Source organism: Ambystoma mexicanum, chromosome 3q, assembly GCF_040938575.1.
Source record: "Ambystoma mexicanum isolate Mex_15411 chromosome 3q, UKY_AmexF1_1, whole genome shotgun sequence".
NCBI classification, from domain to species: domain Eukaryota; kingdom Metazoa; phylum Chordata; class Amphibia; order Caudata; family Ambystomatidae; genus Ambystoma; species Ambystoma mexicanum.
Window position 1 is genome coordinate 1,225,496,768 of NC_090926.1, and position 19,469 is coordinate 1,225,516,236.

General features: G+C 45.1%; 1 protein-coding gene across 3 annotated transcripts in view; it reads left to right on the forward strand.

The window, feature by feature from the left end:
• MAST1 (microtubule associated serine/threonine kinase 1) overlaps window positions 1–19,469 on the forward strand; it is a 1,484,042-nt gene that overhangs the window by 1,435,104 nt on the left and 29,469 nt on the right. For all 3 annotated transcript variants that reach the window (XM_069604134.1, XM_069604135.1, XM_069604136.1), the window contains one exon: window positions 759–949. In XM_069604134.1, coding sequence (XP_069460235.1) covers window positions 759–949 — 191 coding nt within the window. The remainder of the gene's footprint in view (window positions 1–758; window positions 950–19,469) is intronic.

A 19,469-nucleotide genomic window follows, 5' to 3' on the forward strand; every position in this document is an offset into this window, starting at 1 on the left:
ATTTCGAAAATGCACATTTATGTGTGGGGGTTAGGTTAGAGTAATACATATTGTATGGGTAGTATGGGACTGGCTGTGGGGGGTCTCCCCCAACCTTAAGTGTGTTGAAATATGCAGAAAAAATACATTTGTATTTTCGGCCGCAGGATCTTTTTTCCTCAAAAATATCACATAGATCCCCTAGAAGTAGGTCAGGTTTCTTTGTTCCTAAAGTCTCTGTGCTTGCATTGGTACCATCCAATGGCAGAAATTCCCTAAACATTACTGAGGGTTGAATGATTAAGATTACAAGAGGTAGTACAGTGAGTTACTTTTACCTTAATCAGCAAATTCTGGGTGATTGTGTTACCACTAGTGTAAACAAATAACTTATGACAATAGAATAGTCAAGAAAGATAATCAATCCATTGCTTTGGCCATTGTCGGATATTTAGGACTGATTGGTAAAACAATTGAAATCAAATTTGAGATGTAAAGGCGTTCAAAGGCGCAATGCCACCCATAGGATCCCATTGAGAGAAATGAAGCCAAAGTGAAGTTTACTGTGTCAATCAAAATGATTGCAGTAATTGTGCTGCTTTTTAATGTCATTTGTAAAGAACAGATATTCTATAAAAGGTTAAATGGTCAAATCCGAAATACGGTTTTAAGAAAAGATGAGTGGAATGCATGAGACTACATCAAAGTGTATGAGGTCAGTGATGGGGGGATTGCAATTCATAAGCCAATGTATGATCAAATCCTGATTTCTTTCACAGCACTAAGAAAAGGAGTTCCTTATTTCGAAAGATCACCAAGCAATCCAACCTCCTACACACGAGTCGAAGTCTCTCTTCACTGAACCGTTCTCTGTCTTCCAGTGACAGCCTGCCAGGCTCCCCAACTCACAACCTCACGGCCCGATCTCCCACCCAGAGTTACCGATCGACCCCAGACTCCACCTACTTAGGTAAGCCAGTGGAATTGTCCCCAAAAAAGGAATTGCTCTTGTCTTGGGCATTTTCCCCAGGATTTGGGTGTGCAGAAATGTTACCCAATTTCTTGTACCCTTGTGTTTTGTGTTTGTGTGGGAAACCATGAGTGTTGAACTGTAGAGTTAGTGCCCAGGTACAATGGCGGGTTGACTAAGCCAGAAAGCTTTACTTTTCAGACTCCATTTTGAAAGTCTGTATATTTTTATTTTAGGCTGCTTATACAGTGCCTTGCAACACCCTAGGCATATTTCGAAACACTTTAGGAGAAGATGGGAAAATGGAGAAAGATATTTAAAGAGTTAGGAGAGGGAAAGGGGTCAGTTTCAGTCTGTTTTAGGAGGGTTATGTAGCTTGCATTATAATTCAAAGCACTATAAGAGAAGAGAATAAAGATGGTACGTTTAGGAGGCATGGTAGAGGAAAAGTGGGTAGTCTCGTGAGTAGAGGTGAGGTTAGTTGGGAAGTTAAAGAGAAATCAGGCCATGTGTTTAACCTCCCAGGGAGCCTCACACCAGCTCTGATTATTTGTAAAGGTGCTGTACTGAGCTGGGACAGTTCCAAGGAGAGGCATTTGCCACCAATGACCAGATTCTATGGAGCGATGAGCTGGATTTTTTTTTTAAATGATTTTTTTTATTGCATTTGGTTTACAAAAGAAACCTTTACAAAGAAGTTAAGAAGAGGAAAACATTCATTACATCTAAATTTCGGATATACAAACAGTGTTTTTTTCTTTAAGGTAATGCATTAAAAACATAGATCCAATTTCCAAATAGTAAGGGACACATTTTAAAAGAATCAGTGCAATTACAATTCGACATAGTAGTTTGAAATATAAAATACAGAATACATCTTCAAATAACTAAAAAAACAGATTATTATTTTATTTATTTATTTATTTATTTATTTGTTTTGGTAGCAAAAATTAATTTACACCTTGACAAATAGTACATAACACATATAAGACATATAAAAGTCATTAAAAAAACAGCCAAAGTTGATCAATACTTGAATAACTAAAAGATAATAAAACACTTGAGCATATTTCCAATATATCATCAAAAATCGAAAATCACAAGTGGAAGTCTACAACAACAGATAGCCTGCCTAACATAAGATAACAGTGATGGTATGGCATCGCTGCCCTCCACCAGCTTAAACACTCCCACAAACAGTTGGCTAATACCATCAATCATAAGAAAAACAAAATCTCAGACACCCAAAGTTTACCCACTCCAAAAGGTCCTATTGAGTGACAACAATTGCTCCTCAATTAATGTAACAAGTCTAACAGTTGCTAGTATGATGGAGTTTGAATTTCCCTGCATACATCTTAGCCATACTAGATGACATTCATACAGAGAGAAAGAAGTAACATATGCGACCAGGCAACATTGCCTCTGTTTGAGAAAGAAGTTGCAGTACATAAAGAGATGTTCCAGAGTTTCGGGTTCAGATGTGTTTAGGCAAAATCTGCATCCCTCCCATTTTGCCAAAGCCCTATAACAATCCCAATTCCTAATACGAGCACCCGTGTGGATAAGGTCCAGGCGGAAGCGCATGTAGGACCTTCTTGCTACTTTGTCTGGGAAGCATAAGATATATGGCAACCGAGGTGCAACTGCATGCCTGAAAGTGGCATATTCAGTAAAGGAGGAGTAGCTTCCAATCTGATCAGAATTATGAGCCCAGGAATTTTTGAAAAAGCGCCTTTTGACTTTAGCAGGGGTATTTATCAAATCATCCTGCGTCATATTCAATGAAATTAAAATCACATGTGTCATCTCTTTCACCTTGGAGATCGAAATTGGACACTTTCCAGCAAGCATTTCCTGAAAGTCCTCGTAGAGTGAGTTTGGGGGTGGAGAAATCATTTTAGAAAATGCAGTTACAGTCCGCCAAAGGTATTTGTCTTCTAATGGATATAAGCCCAATTCATGTATGATTATAGCGTTGGGTAGATATCCGGGAAGCCCCAAAATCCTCTTCCAGAGTTTACCTTGTAGGAGATTTAAGAGGGGCCCCAAGTTCAGAAGGCACATGTCGATTGCATATAGGAGAATGGGCTCTATTTTCATAGTATAGTATTGTATGAGAGGCAGGAGGGAGTAACGACAATATTTGGTAAAGATAATTCTCATTTGGGCCAGGAGTGGGTTAAACTTTGCGTTCAACACTGTACGCCACTTGCTAGCAGACGTCCCATTCGATAAATGATAGCCCAAATACTGAATCTCTTCTTTTCTCAAAATCGGCTCAGCATTTATTGTAAGGTTGAATCTCAGAAGCTTTTTTTTGCAGTGAAGACCAATATATGCGATTTAGCTGAATTAATGGTCATGTTATTCAGCTTACAATATTCGCCAAACAGATTTAATTTATTTTGGAGTCCAAACGGCACTCTATCGAATATTCTGATGTCATCGGCAAATGCTAGCCAATGGAGACGCATAGAACCCAGTATAGCCGGGAAAGAGTTGGAACCCTGCCAAATCTTGTCGATATCGGCAAGGTAAAGATTGAATAGGACTGCAGCCAAATTGCAGCCCTGTTTAACACCTATGTACGTAGGTATGTTGTCAGTCAATAGCCCTTCCGCATTAATACGGACCCGGTAGGATGTATTCTGGTGTAATGCTGCGATTAACGCTACTAGTGGAGATGGTATACCATAAGCCAGCATCTTTTGCCATAGCCGCGTGCGAAGTACATTGTCAAATGCAGCCGAAAGGTCCAAAGCCGCCATGTATATGGTGCCGTTGGACTTAGAATGTGCATTCCGAAGGAGATGGGCTAAAATAGAAGCATTGAGTTGAGTGCCCATTGCTCTCCGAAAACCAACCTGGGCTTTTGACAGAATTTTTAGGTCGTGTATGTAGACTTCCAATTCTGACAGGATCAGTCGTGCAAAAATGTTCCCAGCTGTATCTATAAGGGTAATCAGCCTGAAATAGAGGATTGTTTAACGCACCCTTTTTATGTATTGGAATAATTATGGCGGTCAGCCATGATGTCGGAATTTTGCCAGTTTTGTAGATCAGCTGGTAGCAAGGAAGGAGATAACTGGCCCAGAAATGAGGATCGTCTTTTAGAACACATGGGGGGAGCCCATCTGGACCAGCTGCTTTTGAAAACTTCAATTGGGAGATTGCCCATATAATATCTTTTATGTCCCAGGGACAGACTCGCGGAAAGGGCAAATACATATTTCTACTTTCTTTTTTGGAATGCATAGTTGGCAAAGCATATTTTTGGGAAAAAAACTTCTCCCATTCGGTTCCCGAGATGGTCGCCACAGAACGAATATCCACCTTACCTGACGGGTTTCTTAAAGTGGCCCATAATTCTCGAGTTTTATTTTTGCAGAGCAGACTAATCATATGTTGATTGGCGAGAGTGTAGGCAGCCTGGCGAAGATGCTTTATTTGGTGCTTAAAGCCCCTAATGATGTAGTTTTTTTCACGATGATAGATGAGAGGACTAAGTGACATTTTTCTTATATTAGCCAGTTCTCGATTTTTTTGCTTTTTTAAGATTGCTATCTGATTCAAATTTGGATGAGCATCTAAAAAGATATCTTTACCCAAAGTGTCCTTCACTAAGGATATTAAATGTGTCTGAATCATATTGATGTTTCTTTCATTAATTTTTTCAATATTCGCCAGCGATATGAGGTCATCTTGGCATGATATGAGATCTCTATTCACCAGGAACGCCAGTTTCCTACACACAACAGGATTCCAGTTGACAGAGATGGAGTTTCTGTCGGGAGCCGCCAAACAGACAGGAGGTGAAAACATATAGACATCACACCCCATATGGAGTTCAGAGCACAGCATGTGGTGGTCGCTCAGGCCCAGATCTAAAATTAAGACTGGTTCAAGCAACCCAGAACACACTTTGGATGCAAGGACATAATCAATGAGGGATGAGGCATTGCCCCGTGACCATGAAATATGTAAAGAGTGAGGTGCCAAATGAATCGGGTTAATGCCCCATTTTTCAAAGAAACTTGACTATTGGTACTCTCTATGAGAAGCTTGTTGAGCATAAGAGGAGGAAGAAGTAGGATAGCATAGTACATTAGAAAACTGGAGGTATGAATTTAAATCACCTCCGATCACAATTTCATGATTGGGGCACGAGACTGAAGCATGTCCCAAAATCCTGTCAAGATCCTCCAAGAGAGAAGTGAGGGAGACTGACTTAGGATTCCAATACAACGACATTAAAAGCAAGGGCAAGACCTTAGCGTGTTCAAACGACAGCTCCACTAAGATGCATGATGTCGAAGTATCCAGAATAGAAGCCACTGTTTTTAGACCATTTTTAATAAGAATAGCAATACCCCCAGAAGGACGGCCTGCAAGTAACCGGCTAGCTGGAACAGAAAAACTGGAATACCCGTCGAGAGAAATCTCATGTAGGCACATCGTTTCCTGAAGGAAAAGTATGTCGGGTTTCTTGTCAGGGACAACCCGCTTATGCCATTCAACCAGGTTGCCCAGGCCACAACAATTCCAGGAAGAAATAGTCAGACTGGCCAGTAATAGAATAGGCCAGTAACTAGAAATAGTCAGACTGGCCAGTTATGAACCTGGAGTGGGCCCCTTAATGGCTGCAGCTGTTTTTATCAGAGGTTCCAGCCAAGCTAGCCCACTCAGTACTTGGGTTAGTGATGCTAATTGGAGTGATAATTGAGTAACCTGAGAGTCGGACAAATCTATACCTAGCCCCACAGGACATACTGGCAAAGTGGGAGGTACCCAGTCAAGAAAAGCCCATGCACTATCCATATCCGGAAATAGGCATGGTGTAAGACCAATGGAGTGAAACTCCTCAGCAAACTCCAACAGCATTTTAGTTATAATCTGCGATTGGACTCTGCAGAGGGCTCTATGGTTGTTATGGGTTGCCAATTTGACCCAGTCGAGGTCCTTAGATGAGAGATTCCTAAGAGCTGGAATTTGAAAAAACGAATTCATCAAAAATGACCTATTTATACGAGCCGGGCCATTTGTCTCTAGATTACTAGTCCAACCAAGGATTAGTTTCATGTCCTTTGGTGTGTGCGTAAAGGACAAGGCGTCAGGAAAAGATTTTCCAACCGTTATATGCGGGAGGTGCATAACCTCCACATTAGGAGGCCTTGCCGGAGACGCCAAAATCACCGGCGCTTCTGGAAGCAGAGGAGGACAAGCGCGATCTTCACTTATGGCAACAGGAGGTGCTAAAGGAATAGCAGCTACATCCTTACCAACCAAAGACCCTTCCAACTGTACCGGAGCACTGCTTGGGCTCACAGCAAGTGTCACTGTCGCCTCAGCTGGAATCGCAGTGCTCGCCTTTCTAGGTTGGATGTTGGGAAAGAAGGAATGGAGCTGAGATTGCAGCTTGACCGTGGAGACTTCTTGCTCCCAGGTCGTGAAAGGGGTAAACCCGGTTAAGTTGGAGCATGCAAATTCGGAGGTCATAGACTTGGTGGAGGTTCTCAAACTCCAGCATGAACGTCTATTACAGGTAGAGCAGCTCCTTTATAAGATAGCTGTAACCCAACATCAACTGGACCCAATAGACTCCTCAAGAGAGGGATCCGATGGTACTCAAGGTTTTGCTGCTCCTCCGGACAGTCCCTCTGCCCTGACTGACATTATCGAGGCCCCGCCTAGTCCTGTATCGACGGTGGCAGATTTATGTTCGGACTTGGAGGAAGGACCTGTGGTGCATGAAGGAAGACACTTTGTCTCGCGTAAAGCAAGGAAGTCCTTCCTTAGAGCTCAAAAACGCCTAAACCTTACTAAGGCTAGTCAAAAGAAAGCTATCTTTAAAACACCATCTCCGGTTTGTGCCCACTTGATCTCTGAATCTAAAGTAAATGTGGGTATTGGGAATTGCCACGACGACCTTGGTTTAGCCTTATGTGATCTTGACGAGGAAAGCAGGAAACATCTACAAATTGCAGCTTTGAAAAATGACAATACTCAGATCGACCCTCGTGGCCCTCAAAAAAACAGATTATACCAAAGAGATAGCAGAATTGAACATTTCAAATGGACAGGCATAATCATAAAATGGGGGCGTATAAATCTAGAGCTTTAATAAAACCCGCCACAGCAAGCCCATCCTTAATGTTAGTAATAGCAAGACACTGTGACCAGATAAGATTATCAACCCCCAATTGACCCATTGTGTTAAATCTAGCTAAATATTTGTCCCTTAGAGTTATCAAAGCAGTGCATTCTAGAAAGAGATGCTGAGAGGACTCAATCACCCCCAAAGTTTTACAGAAGTGAGAAGTAGGGTCTAAATCAGAAAACTCCTTCCTTTTATGAAGAACTTCCCTGGTAGGAAGGAGATTCCATCTAAGTTTGAGGAGAAGTGAACGGTAATATCGATTAGGGAATTGAGTCAGAATAAAAGACAAGAAACCTCTTTTCTTATGCTCAAATTAAAGGTCATTGAGAGAAGGATAGGAATGCAGTTTTTCAATTGTATTGCTCCAGTCATCACTAAATAGACACTCCTTAACCTTATTGGGATTCGTTAGCAAAGTGTCCCTATCAGTGGAGATATCTGACAGGGTCTTGTCACAGAGATCACTGAATGCATTAAGATATAGATTACGATCCAAAGGTCCCTGGGAGAGAATCGTATGACCCACGTCAACATAGAGGGTATCAGGTTTAGGAGAGAGCAGGGCTGAAAAAAGAGTAAGGACTCTCCAAAGAATCCTGGCTCGCAGTGAAACTAGCCCTAGTTCATATCTTATGGCCACTATTGGAATAGAATTCGGCAGTTTCAAAATTTTCCTCCAATAGATACCCTCGAGAGAGTCCCAAAAAGTCAAAAGTGCCAAATAGTTAAGTTCCATTCCATAAAGTAGCTTTGGGGTGACCTTACCCTTGTAAAAATCTACTACAGGTTTGAAGGAGAACATGCAATATTTATTGTCTAATCTTATGGATTGGGAGATGAGCGGGAGCAATTTGTGTCTAAGAAATCGTCTAAGTTCAATCGCTGATGGTTGGGCCAGAATAAGAAATCCCAGAAAGACGAGTTTGTGTGCTCTGATGATATTTTCACCACCTATTTTCCATACTTTGTTATTCCCTTTTCTCCCCTTTGAAAGGACCATGGTACGGGTTTTGCTCGGGTTAATCTTCAGCCCATTAAGAATGGCGTATTCTTCGAATTTGCAGATGAGCCTCTGCAAGCCAACTTTGGTGTGATCAAAGAGAAGAAAATCATCGGCATATGCCAACCATGAGAGCCTAAGCACCCCCAATTTAGCACTCACCATGCCTGTATTTCCCAGAAAATCACCCACATCTGCCATATAAAGGATAAAAAGACAGGGAGCTAAAGAGCAACCCTGTCTCACCCCAATACGGGTCCTTATCCTTCTGGAAAGGGTTCCTGCCAAATCGATCCTAATGTGGACCCCCGAGTTCTCATACATTGCCATGATAAGAGTTAGAAGACCAGCCAGAATACCCTATTTGGTTAACTTTTCCCATTGTCTTGACCTAATTACCAAATCGAAGGCATTTGACAGATTGATTGAAGCAACATAGAGAGAACCGTCATATTTACTCCAGGTAGAACTTTGTAGGGCTGTAATGATGAGGCCGTTAAGATTAGTTGAATGGCCCACCCTGAAACCTGTTTGTTGTTTCGGGAGAATATGATTTTCCTTGATCCAGACGTTAAGGTGGGAAAGAAGCATAGAAGCAAAAAGCTTGCAGTCCGCATCGATAAGAGAAATAGGTCTGTAATTTTTGACCAAAGTACGTAGACCTCTTTTAAAAATGGGAACAATGTGAGCGGTCTGCCAGCTAATGGGTACATTCCCAGAATTAACATCGTCTTGGAAAAGTAAGCAGAGGAGGTTGGCCCAAAGTTCTGGTTCAGCTTTGAATGTATTGTTAGTTAGGCCATTAGGCCCCAGAGCCCTAGATTTCTTAGCTTTAGAAATAAGTCCAAATACTGTCTCAGAATCAATTACAGGGTTCCAGGAATCCCTTGACACATCCTTCCCCGAAGGACATAATTTTAATCCCTCTCCCCCTTTATCAAACAATTCAGTGTAATGCTCTACCCATTGAACCTCTGGGATAGCATTCAACTGATCGGCCTCCGCCACATCATCTAGGCTGGCCAAAGTAGCCCACAATGCCCTCAGGTCTAGTTTAATTAGTACTGCAAGCATATGCTCCGTGTCATTTTGTAGCATAGTAGCTTTTCTTGTCTTACAGTAATTTTTATATTTTTGGCGGATGGCTTTAATTTTTATTTTTTATCAACCCACTGAGTATCTAGAGCTTGTACACCTCTAATAAGTTTCCGAGTGAGGGCCTTTTCATTAGCCAGCTCTTGATCAAATCTATGAAGATGAGATTTTTTGAAAACGCCCTTCTTAAGCAGGCCGTGAATACTGCTGTAAAGAGCATAAAGAAAACTGTCAAAATGAACTGTATTGAAAACTGCTAATTTCCAAGAGAAAGAGGTATGATTAAAGTAAGAGATCAGTTTACGGTTAAGTAAACTGATATTTGTAGGTGACCAACGTACCCCTGTCCCTTGTCTCACAGTTTGAAGATGGCAAGGTCCCCCAGCAGGCAGAAACTTCATGGGAAAAGGACAGAGAAATGAAACCCGCAGGATACCATGGTCACTCCATGGGTTGAAAAAGACCTCGACTTCAGACAAAAGAGGAGTCAGGGAATGATCTACATAGACATAGTCTAAAGTAGATGTTGACAACGATCTGCGCCATGTAGGGCAAGGTGAGTTAGTGGCATCATTATAGCCATTAAGACAAATTAGACCAACCGAATCCAAAGCGAAATTCCAAAGACGACCCCGTACAAATTTCAGGTCAAGGCGAGAGTCATCCTCCATAGCCAATCCCAAATCATCATATTTGGATTCAGAAGAAATAGAGCAATCAGAGTTAAGATCACCAGCCAAAATCAATTTCCCCCTAGGGTGCAGAGATCTCCAAGAAAGAAGCGTATCCGTTAGCCTTTCCAGAAACGGCTCAAGTGCAGAGATGCCCTTGTGCCAATATACATTAATCAAAAGGAGACTAACCGTTAGATCAAGAGAAGTCAACTCCAGGGCCAAGATGCCAAAGGGCATATCCGGAAGAACCTTATTCCTAAAGCCAAAGGAGGTTCTAATTCCTATAAGAAGGCCCCCGGAGGCCTTCTACCCAGACTAGGTTTAGCATTTTGAGAAAAGATATCAAATCCATCTAGGACGGGAATTGAAAGCATCCAGGTTTCCTGCAGAAAAAAACAGTGTGAAGCCCTAATCACAGTGACAGTGTCCAAATTTGTAAAGAGATGGGAATTACCTCTAGAATTCCAGGATAGAAACGCAAAGCTGTTCAGAGGGATAACCTTAGTAGGAAGTTCCGATTGAATCGGATGATACTCATTTCCACAGACCTGCTGTAACCTGTGCCCAGTTTCGAGAGTTTCCATTAAATCTGGGCGTAAATTGCCTCTGTTGGGGCTGTGGAGCTCTTTCCGTATGATATACCATAGTAGGGTTTCCCCTATACTCTGCACCCCCTCAATTATTACTGGATAACTGAGTGGAGACTAACTGAGTGGAGTCTAGTAGGTTTCAAAACCAAGCTGCATTAACCCTTCCCTGTGCCCCATAATCAGTTCCAGTACCACTCTTGTAAGATGAGCTGGATTGAATGAGAGACACTTTCAAATGAAGGTTACCTCTGTCTGTGATGACTCGGCATGATGTACACTGAAATTGCCTGCAAGCAAGTCAAACTAGAAACTTAGTGGCAGGCCATTCCCACCTTATGCTATTAAACGAATACACTGCAAGGGCTCAGGCAAGCACAATCTCTAGGGCAGTCAATGTAGAAAAAAATATGTTTCAAAATGGTATTTTAGGGAGAGAATAGCCTGACAGTCATGTCCAAGCAGCAGTGACCCCAACATCCATGAGTAGGCTGACGACACTCAGATTTGTCTTAAGGTCTGTGGCCCCCAGGACATCGCTCACCTCTGTGAATGCCTGTCTACCACCTAAACATGGATGTCAAATGCCGACCTCAAACGGAACTCCATCAAGACCAAATTCGCCATCACCACCAAACAACAACTCATGCAGCAATGTCTGGGCAACATGTGTCTGAAAGAATTCACCCATCCGCTGCCAAACTCGGCCAACTTCCTGGGCTTCATTGTTGACAGTAGCCTTTCCTTTCAATACCACATAGCCAAAAAGGCAAAAACAGCATGGCAATAGATCTCCACACTTCACAGAATAAAACCTTTCACCCCTTCCCCAAATGACTTCCGCATAGTGGTTTAAGCCCTTGTGATCTCACACATCGACTGGGGAAATGGCCCTCCTTACTGGGATTCCACAGCCCACCTGATTCCCATCAAGGCAGCCCACCACCCCACAGCCCGTCTCACTACAGGCCCCTGCAAACATGACCGTATCCTTCCAACACTGTGCAAACTTCACTGCCCCCACCCTCACTGTCAGAATCATATTAAAAAAGAGCATGTTTCACCTACAAAGTAGTCTTAGATGGAAGACCAACTTACTTTGCAGCTCCACTCCACACCTTTATGGGCTCCTGCAACTCACATAGCAAAATTATCAAAAGCTTGTAAAGAGAAGACTCTCAAGCATTCCCCCTGCCATGCCCGACCATCTGGAACTCAATCCCGGCAGAGGCCCAACATGTCCCCACCATCCTCCAGTTCCATAAAACAGTAGAAACGTGGCTATTTCTCCAATAAAAGCCAGACCAATAAAAATCCCTCCCTCCCTATCCCTGCAGTACTGTGCTATGGTATAATAATACCAAGCTCAATAATGGCACTCTCCTGTTATTAGGCACTCTGCTGCTCTCGAGCTATGCATGCGCTATAAGCAATACAATATAATAAAAGATAAACATCCCCGGCGAACAGTGCATATGTGCGCTTCGCATAGATGTGTACAGCTGAAGCAGATTGTGTCCTTCAGTATGGGTTTGCCGGTATTAGCATTGTTAATACTGCCAAAATGATTTATAACTACCACCATAGTTAACAGTTGTAAATCCACCAATTATACATGTAGATTATGTCTCATTTTGAAGTTCTACAGGACATTATGGGCGATTGGAGGAATTAACGCCTCGTGTTCCCACCTATTATTCTGGAGGAAATTATCTCCATGGAAATGCTGGGGGTATTTTCATTTTCTGGGACCTAACTTATCTGTGGGCAGACTGATAAATAAGCCTTTTTTCACTTACCACTGTTCCATTAATGATGGCATTAGCATGGGTAAAGAAGAGTTTGTGCTGCTGGATGTGTGGTGTGTAACTGGAGCATGGCGTGTGAACCTTGCTATGTGTTTGCATGCACCCTGAGAAAAGTGTAATAGGGTTGGGAAGCAATCAAGAGTAAAACATTGACAAGAGAAGACCTACTATGATTTAACATTATACATTTGAGATCATGGTTCCCAATCGTATCAATGCACACCACTGTTGCCTGCTTTCAAAATGTAGCTGTTGATTAACCGTGACCAACCACACTGATTCTATTTGCTCCCTTTAGATGCTAAAATTGCAAACCCAGTTGGTAAAAAGGACCTGAGACTTGCAGGATTGCTGTAATTCATGGGCCAAGCTCCTTATCAGCTATGATCAGACAGTAGCAGAGCACGTGCCCTAGCACCGTAATGGAGGTTACAAATCTGAGCTCAGAAAACCGAGGCTCCACCTACTACCAGACTTTGCTTCTCGCATTCGCCCACTCTCTCATGTTGTTTTTTTTTTCTCCAGCATTGGATCTTTCATGGATTCACATGCTTAGAATATTCCACTTCGTCAGGCTGGGAATCCTCGGTAAGTTATATAGACATTTTCCATAGGAAAAATTCCGACACTTTTGTGTCCTATCTACGCCGTTTTGGGCTGCGCACGCCGGCGCCACTAGGACGTAGGGGTATATATAGCTCCGCCCCCGCGGCTCCCGTCTTCGAAAGTGGTGGGATTACCTCGCGTATCTGCGATTGGTTAGGTTGTTCTTTCTACTTCTGCGACTGTTTGTTCTTCTCAAGAGAATGTCTGCAAAGGCGCTGTTTAGTCCGTGTGCTACGTGCGGTCTTAAGAAGGTGTACGAAAGGGATGGTCATATGGACTGCATTTACTGCCTTCATCCTCACCACATGGTTGACACTTCTGAAATCTGTCAGGGTTTCTCCCAGAAAACCCTCAAAGATCGAAAAAAACGCCTGGTCGATTGGCTCAATGACGTAGCGGGTTCTTACCCGGCATCGGAGGTGGGCTCCACGGCCTCAAAAAGTAAGTTGGAACCCCCGACGAAGAAGGCACGTGCTGCCGATAAACGAACCTCGGAGTCGGCCGAAAAACGACCCTCGGAGAAACATTCAAAGGCCTCCTCCTCTTCACACAAGACGCCGTCTTCCTCCTCATCTAAAAAGGAGAGAAAAGAACCATCTAAATCCTCCTCAGGAGACTGTCATAAGTCTACCTTGAGTCGAGAGGCCGCGGCCATCAAGTCGGCCCCAAGAGCGGCGGGAACACCTCACGGCCCTGCGCTACTGGCTTCGCCGACGACCTGCTCGTCGACACCTGCGTCAATGGCGGCTCCTCCCACATGTTAGACTGCGGCGGTAGGAAACATATCGTTGACGGTGGTCCCGTTGATGGGATGGCAACCGGAGGTTTTCGATCCCGTCCCACCGGAGGCCCTGCTTCAACCAGAGGCGACTTTCTCCATCTCGTAGGCTGACGAGGAACGCGACACGGTCGCGCGCCCAACCGGTCTGGGGCTGCAGCCGACCAGCGCAATGTCGCTCTTGGGTGTGGGTTCCATCCCTACAACCTCGTCATTACTGAACCCCCAGGCGGTTCTGTCCTTGCAGGTGCTAAATACGCTACAGAAGCTATTACAGTGTTTGGACACACAAATACCCCAGCCTAGGGCCCCGACACGGATACAGTCTACGCCATTCGTCGACGAACCGGGCCCGGCTCCTCGCTCGGCGACCAGGATTACGGCCGCTTCCCACGCGCCGGAAGATTGCCCTATCCTGCAAGAAGAAGGAGAACTACAGGACTCTGACCGTGAAGGATAAGGTTCAGACATCTCACTATCCCCCTCAAGGGACCAAACTTGGGACTCTGAAGCGGAGATGGAAGCTCCGAGAAGCCCGGCACAGCCATCGCCACCTGACGACGTGGGTGCATTCCATGCCATGATGAGTAAGGCGTGTTCGGAGTTTGGCCTAGTCCCTGAAGAGGAGAAAAAGGAATGTTTTCTTTTTGATCATATGGGCAAGAGAAGGAAATCCATATTCGCCATCCCGATTTTGGATCATGTCTGGCAAGAGGGCCTGAAGACCATGCGGCACCCGTTCTCTGAACCGGCAGTGAAAGGTCGTTTGGAGAAGAAGTTCAAGGCTCCGGAATCGACTCCCAAGTGCCTGATGTCTCAACCTTCGCTGGAGTTGGTGGTATCGGCGGCGGCGGCTAGAAAGGCCAGGTCTCAACATAAATGCATGACCCCTCCAGACAACGAGGCCAGGAGACAGGATGCTTTCGACAAGAAGGTGCTGTCCGTCGGCGCGACTACAGTTAAAGCAGCCAACTCCTTGGCGATTATGTCTAGGTATGACAGGGAAATGTGGCACCGACTGGCTCCTATCTTGGAGCATTTTCCCCGAGGAACATAGAAAGTCTGCCATGTTGCTAGTTCGGGAAGGAGAGGAGGCCTCCAACCATGCTATAAACATTGCCGTCGACCTAGCCGAGTCCGGTTTTAAGCAAATCAATAATGGCATAGTTCTACATAGACAAGCCTGGCTCAAGTGCACTACGTTCAGACCGGAGGTGCAATATAAGTCTTGGATATGCCGTGTGAAGGGGAGCAACTGTTCGGTGAAAAGGTTGATGAGGCCTTGAAGGGCATGAAAGAGGATACTGACACAGCGCGGTCACTCGGAGCCCTCCAAAGTGGTAGGAATTTTCGTTCCTTTCGTCCTTTCAGAGAGGCCTCTGGTAACTCCCGGTTTGGGTCATCTAGAGACCGAGGTTTCAGCAGACCCTCCTACTCATCCCAAGGCTACAGGCGTGCGGCCCAATCTTCTCGTAGAGGCAGAGATTACCAAACCCCCAGACGGCGGGGTGCCTACCCTTCGTCGACAAAAGATAAACAAACGAAGAACCAACAATGACATGTTTCAGGACGTCCCGGGGAGCCCAGTGTCTCGTCGCATCGACGAGTGGGAGCGCATAACAACAGACCGATGGGTTTTGGACACGATTCATCTGGGCCACTCTCTACAGTTGAAGGGCAAGCTACCACACATTCCACCGGTGTTCTCGGCCCAGCCCCACCTTCAAATACTACTACAGGAGGTGGCGCTTATGCTGCAGAAAGGGGCTATAGAACTGGTCCCGGTGGCAGAAAAAGGACAGGGAGTGTACTCCCGGTACTTTGTCGTCAAGAAACCAAATGGAAAATGGCGTCCCATTCTGGATCTACGAGCGCTCAACAAACTGCTCAAGAATTTAAAATTCAAAATGCTGACGCTTCAGGAGGTGATCCGATCGATACAACCCGGAGATTATTTGTCGTCGCTAGACCTTCAGGACGCATACTTCCATATCCCGATGCGTCGACGGCACAAAAGATTTCTGCGGTTCGTCGTCGGACGAACCCACTATCAGTTCAAGGTCCTCCCGTTCAGTCTAAAATCGTCCCCCAGGACGTTCACCAAATGTCTGGCTCCAATAGCAGCCTGGTTAAGAAAGGAAGGTCACCTTGTGTACCCTTATTTGGACGATTGGCTAGTGAGGGGACTGTCTCCGGAAAGGGCACAAGAAAGCCTAAATGCCACCCTGTCCCTCCTGCAACGTTTGGGCTTTGCAGTGAACTTCGACAAGTCCTCGTTAAAGCCTTCAAGGACCTTGGTCTTTTTGGGGCATGGTTCCACACACAGTCGGGGCTGGTGAAGCCATCCCTCGAAAGGATTCACAGACTGCAACAAAAGGCATCGGAATGGTAGGTCGACACCAGAGTGTCATTACGAAGGTACAAGTCCCTGCTGGGGACCATGTCGTCCTGCATACTCTTCATCAGGCCTCTTCAGGAATTCTTGGCGGATCGATGGCCGCAAAGTCGAGGACGCTGGTCGGACAAGTTGACCATCAACGGCCAGTTCGTGCAGGCGCTTCAATGGTGGAGAATCTCCATACACCTAACGAAGGGAATGCCCTTACTGGAACCTGCGTTCCAGAAGACAGTGGTTACGGATGCTTCTCTAACTGGGTGGGGAGCTCATCTGGACTCCTTACAGATTCAGGGTCGTTGGTCATCGGAAGACTCCTCCCTCCACATCAACCTGCTAGAGTTGAGGGCGGCGCGTTGGGCCCTAAAATCCTTTCTGCCACAGATAAAGGGCTCAGTGGTGAGAATCATGACAGACAACACAACAACAATGTTTTAGCTACGAAAGCAGGGAGGAACTCGCTCCAGGAGCCTGTCGACGGAAACCCAGGAGATCAGGCATTGGGCCCTACAACACGACATACATCTGTTGGCGTTCCACTTACCAGGAGTAAGAAATGTGCAAGCAGATGCTCTCAGCAGGGAGATGAATTGTCTACACGAATGGGAACTGAACGATCAGCAACTGCACCGTGTCTTCGCGGAATGGGGTCATCCGGCCCTCGATCTCTTTGCGACGAGAGACAACAAGAAATGCTCCCAATATGCGAGCAGGTGGCCACAACAAGACTCGCTAGGGGACGCGTTCTCCTTCCCGTGGACGGGCAAGTTTCTGTATGCCTTCCCCCATTCCCTCTCATCCGTCGGACTCTGCAATGGATCCACAGATATCCTTGTCGGGTGATCCTGGTGGCCCCGTATTGGGCCAGACAAGTGTGGTTCTCCGATCTACTTCACCTCTCAGCGGCAGAACCAATGAGGTTCCAGAAGATCCCCAACCTTCTGTCTCAGGAGAAAGGGACCGTTTGGCATCACGACCCGGACAACCTCAGTCTGACGGCCTGGCTCCTGATTTCGCCGAGTTTGGCGCGTTAGCGATTCCAGCAGATTGTCGTCGTATTTTGCAAGCTGCAAGGGCACCTTCCACGAACACTTCATACACATACAAATGGAAAAGGTTCTGCATATGGTGCGCAGGTCAACCAGGACTGGTCCCGCGGGCGATCACACCGGAACAACTCCTACCATACTTGTTGCTCCTGGCAAATAACGGTTTATCTATTTCATGCATAAAGGTGCATCTAGCTGCCATCTCGAGATTTACTCGGAAGAGACATTCCACTCCACTGTTCAGTGACCGCCTAGTTAAACACTTCCTTAAAGGGTTGTTTTCGAACCTTTCCTCCCAAGAAGAAGTTTCCTCCGATCTGGAGTCTGAACCTGGTCCTGGCAGCCCTGATGAAACCCCCTTTTGAACCAATGTCATCGACATCATTAACATTTTTGTCTTGGAAATTGGCTTTCCTGGTGGCCATTACTTCTGCTCGTCGCCTGTCGGAAATTCAAGCTCTAGGGATCGACCCTCCGTATTTGAGGTTTTTCAGTAATAAAGTTGTGCTGGCTACTAACCAGCATTTCATACCTAAAGTACCTTCCATGTTCCATAACCACGCTGCTATAGTGTTGCCTACATTCTTTCAACAGCGTCTTCAGTGGCAGAGAAGACTCTCCATACATTGGACGTGAAAAGAGCTTTAAAATTTTATCTCCATCGCACTCAAAGCTTCAGAGACACAAGACAACTCTTCGTAGCTTATGGTCCTGCGGCTAGGGGTAAAGCGATTTCAAAACAAGGACTATCCAGATGGGTGTCTTCGGCCATTTCATATGGTCATTCCAAGGCCGGAAAGCCGCTAGAAAAGCGTCCAAGGGCCCATTCGACGAGATATGTGGTCCGGAATTCCGCTGGGGGATATCTGCCAGGCAGCTTCCTGGTCGGTACCACACACGTTTACCCGACATTACTGTCTCGCACAGCAACATGCTGAGGATACACAGATGGGGCGGGCAGTAATCCGTCACCTGATCCAATAAGGTAAGCCACAAGTGGGGTTGCATCCTTCGGCAACTATGCTTTAAAGTGTTATGTCTTTTACAGTTAACATGCTATAATGTAATGTGTTGCCATAGTTAGTGGGCACTGTGATTGTTGTGATGTTGGTTTGCATACACGCCTCCAATGTTGGGGGATACTGCTATACAATCTATTCTAAGCATGTGAATCCATGAAAGATCCAATGCTGGAGAAGGGAATAGTTTCTTACCTGTAACTCCATTTCTCCATCATTGGTATCTTTCATGGATTCACATACGCCCGCTGGCCTCCCCTGAGCATGCAAAGCAGAGATCCCCCCATACTACTTTGGGGGCTGAAATCTGAGGGAGCCGCGGGGGCAGAGCTATATATACCCCAACGTCCTAGTGGTGCCGGCGTGCGCGGCCCAAAACGACATAGATAGGACACAAAAGTGTCGGGATTTTTCCTATGGAAAATGTCTATATAATTTACCGAGCATTCCCAGCCTGACGACGGGGAATATTCTAAGCATGTGAATCCATGAAAGATACCAATGCTGGAGAAATGGAGTTACAGGTAAGAAACTATTCCCTTCTCAGCCGCAATTATAGGACATGTGAAACTTTGATTTTCTAATGCCATTAGTCTCCCCCAGACAACCCCCGAGTGCCGTCTCACCATCTAAGGTGTGAAGGGACTGTTCTGCAGGTGTACATGGATTATTATTTTTTAAACTTAATCGAGAATTGCCTGTTTAATGTGGAAAATCAAAATCAATTTTGGAAGGAAAGAGGTATGAACACCTCTTTTCTAGTAGACGACGTATAATTCACGAGTACAGGGTGCCCTTATCTTACTAATTCTCCTGGCAGTTTTAATGGCAACCGGGAAACTTGTGTGTTCTCTAGAAAGGATTACTGGAAGGCTCTCATTTTATTTAGAAAATATTCAATTCCTGTGGAGTGCAGGATTGTCAGACTTCAGGATATATCTATGTTAGTCCCTCTAAAAATATCTTGATCACTGGAATGGCAAAGAGAAGTTGCTTTCTGTTAGCTAAAATGACTGATACATCAGACTTTACACAGGAAAACTTGAAGCCAAAAAAAGCCAAATAAAAAGGGGAAAGTAGGAAGGTCTTGTTTTGACACATCTTGCAGCCAGCACCCCTCTCCAGGCACAATAGGTAAACCTCTTAATTTTTAAAATGGAGTAAGATCCAGAGGAAGGGCACCTGGCCTCTTTCAGAATGGTTACGCAGTCCGGAGGGAGATTCAGGTAGCCATACTGTACGTACTTCAGAGCCAGCTGGTCATGCTTATTGAGTGTACGTTGTGGTAGTAAATGCAGAAGTTCATAATGGATTTGAGATCTGGTTTGCCATGTGCAGTACTGATGATA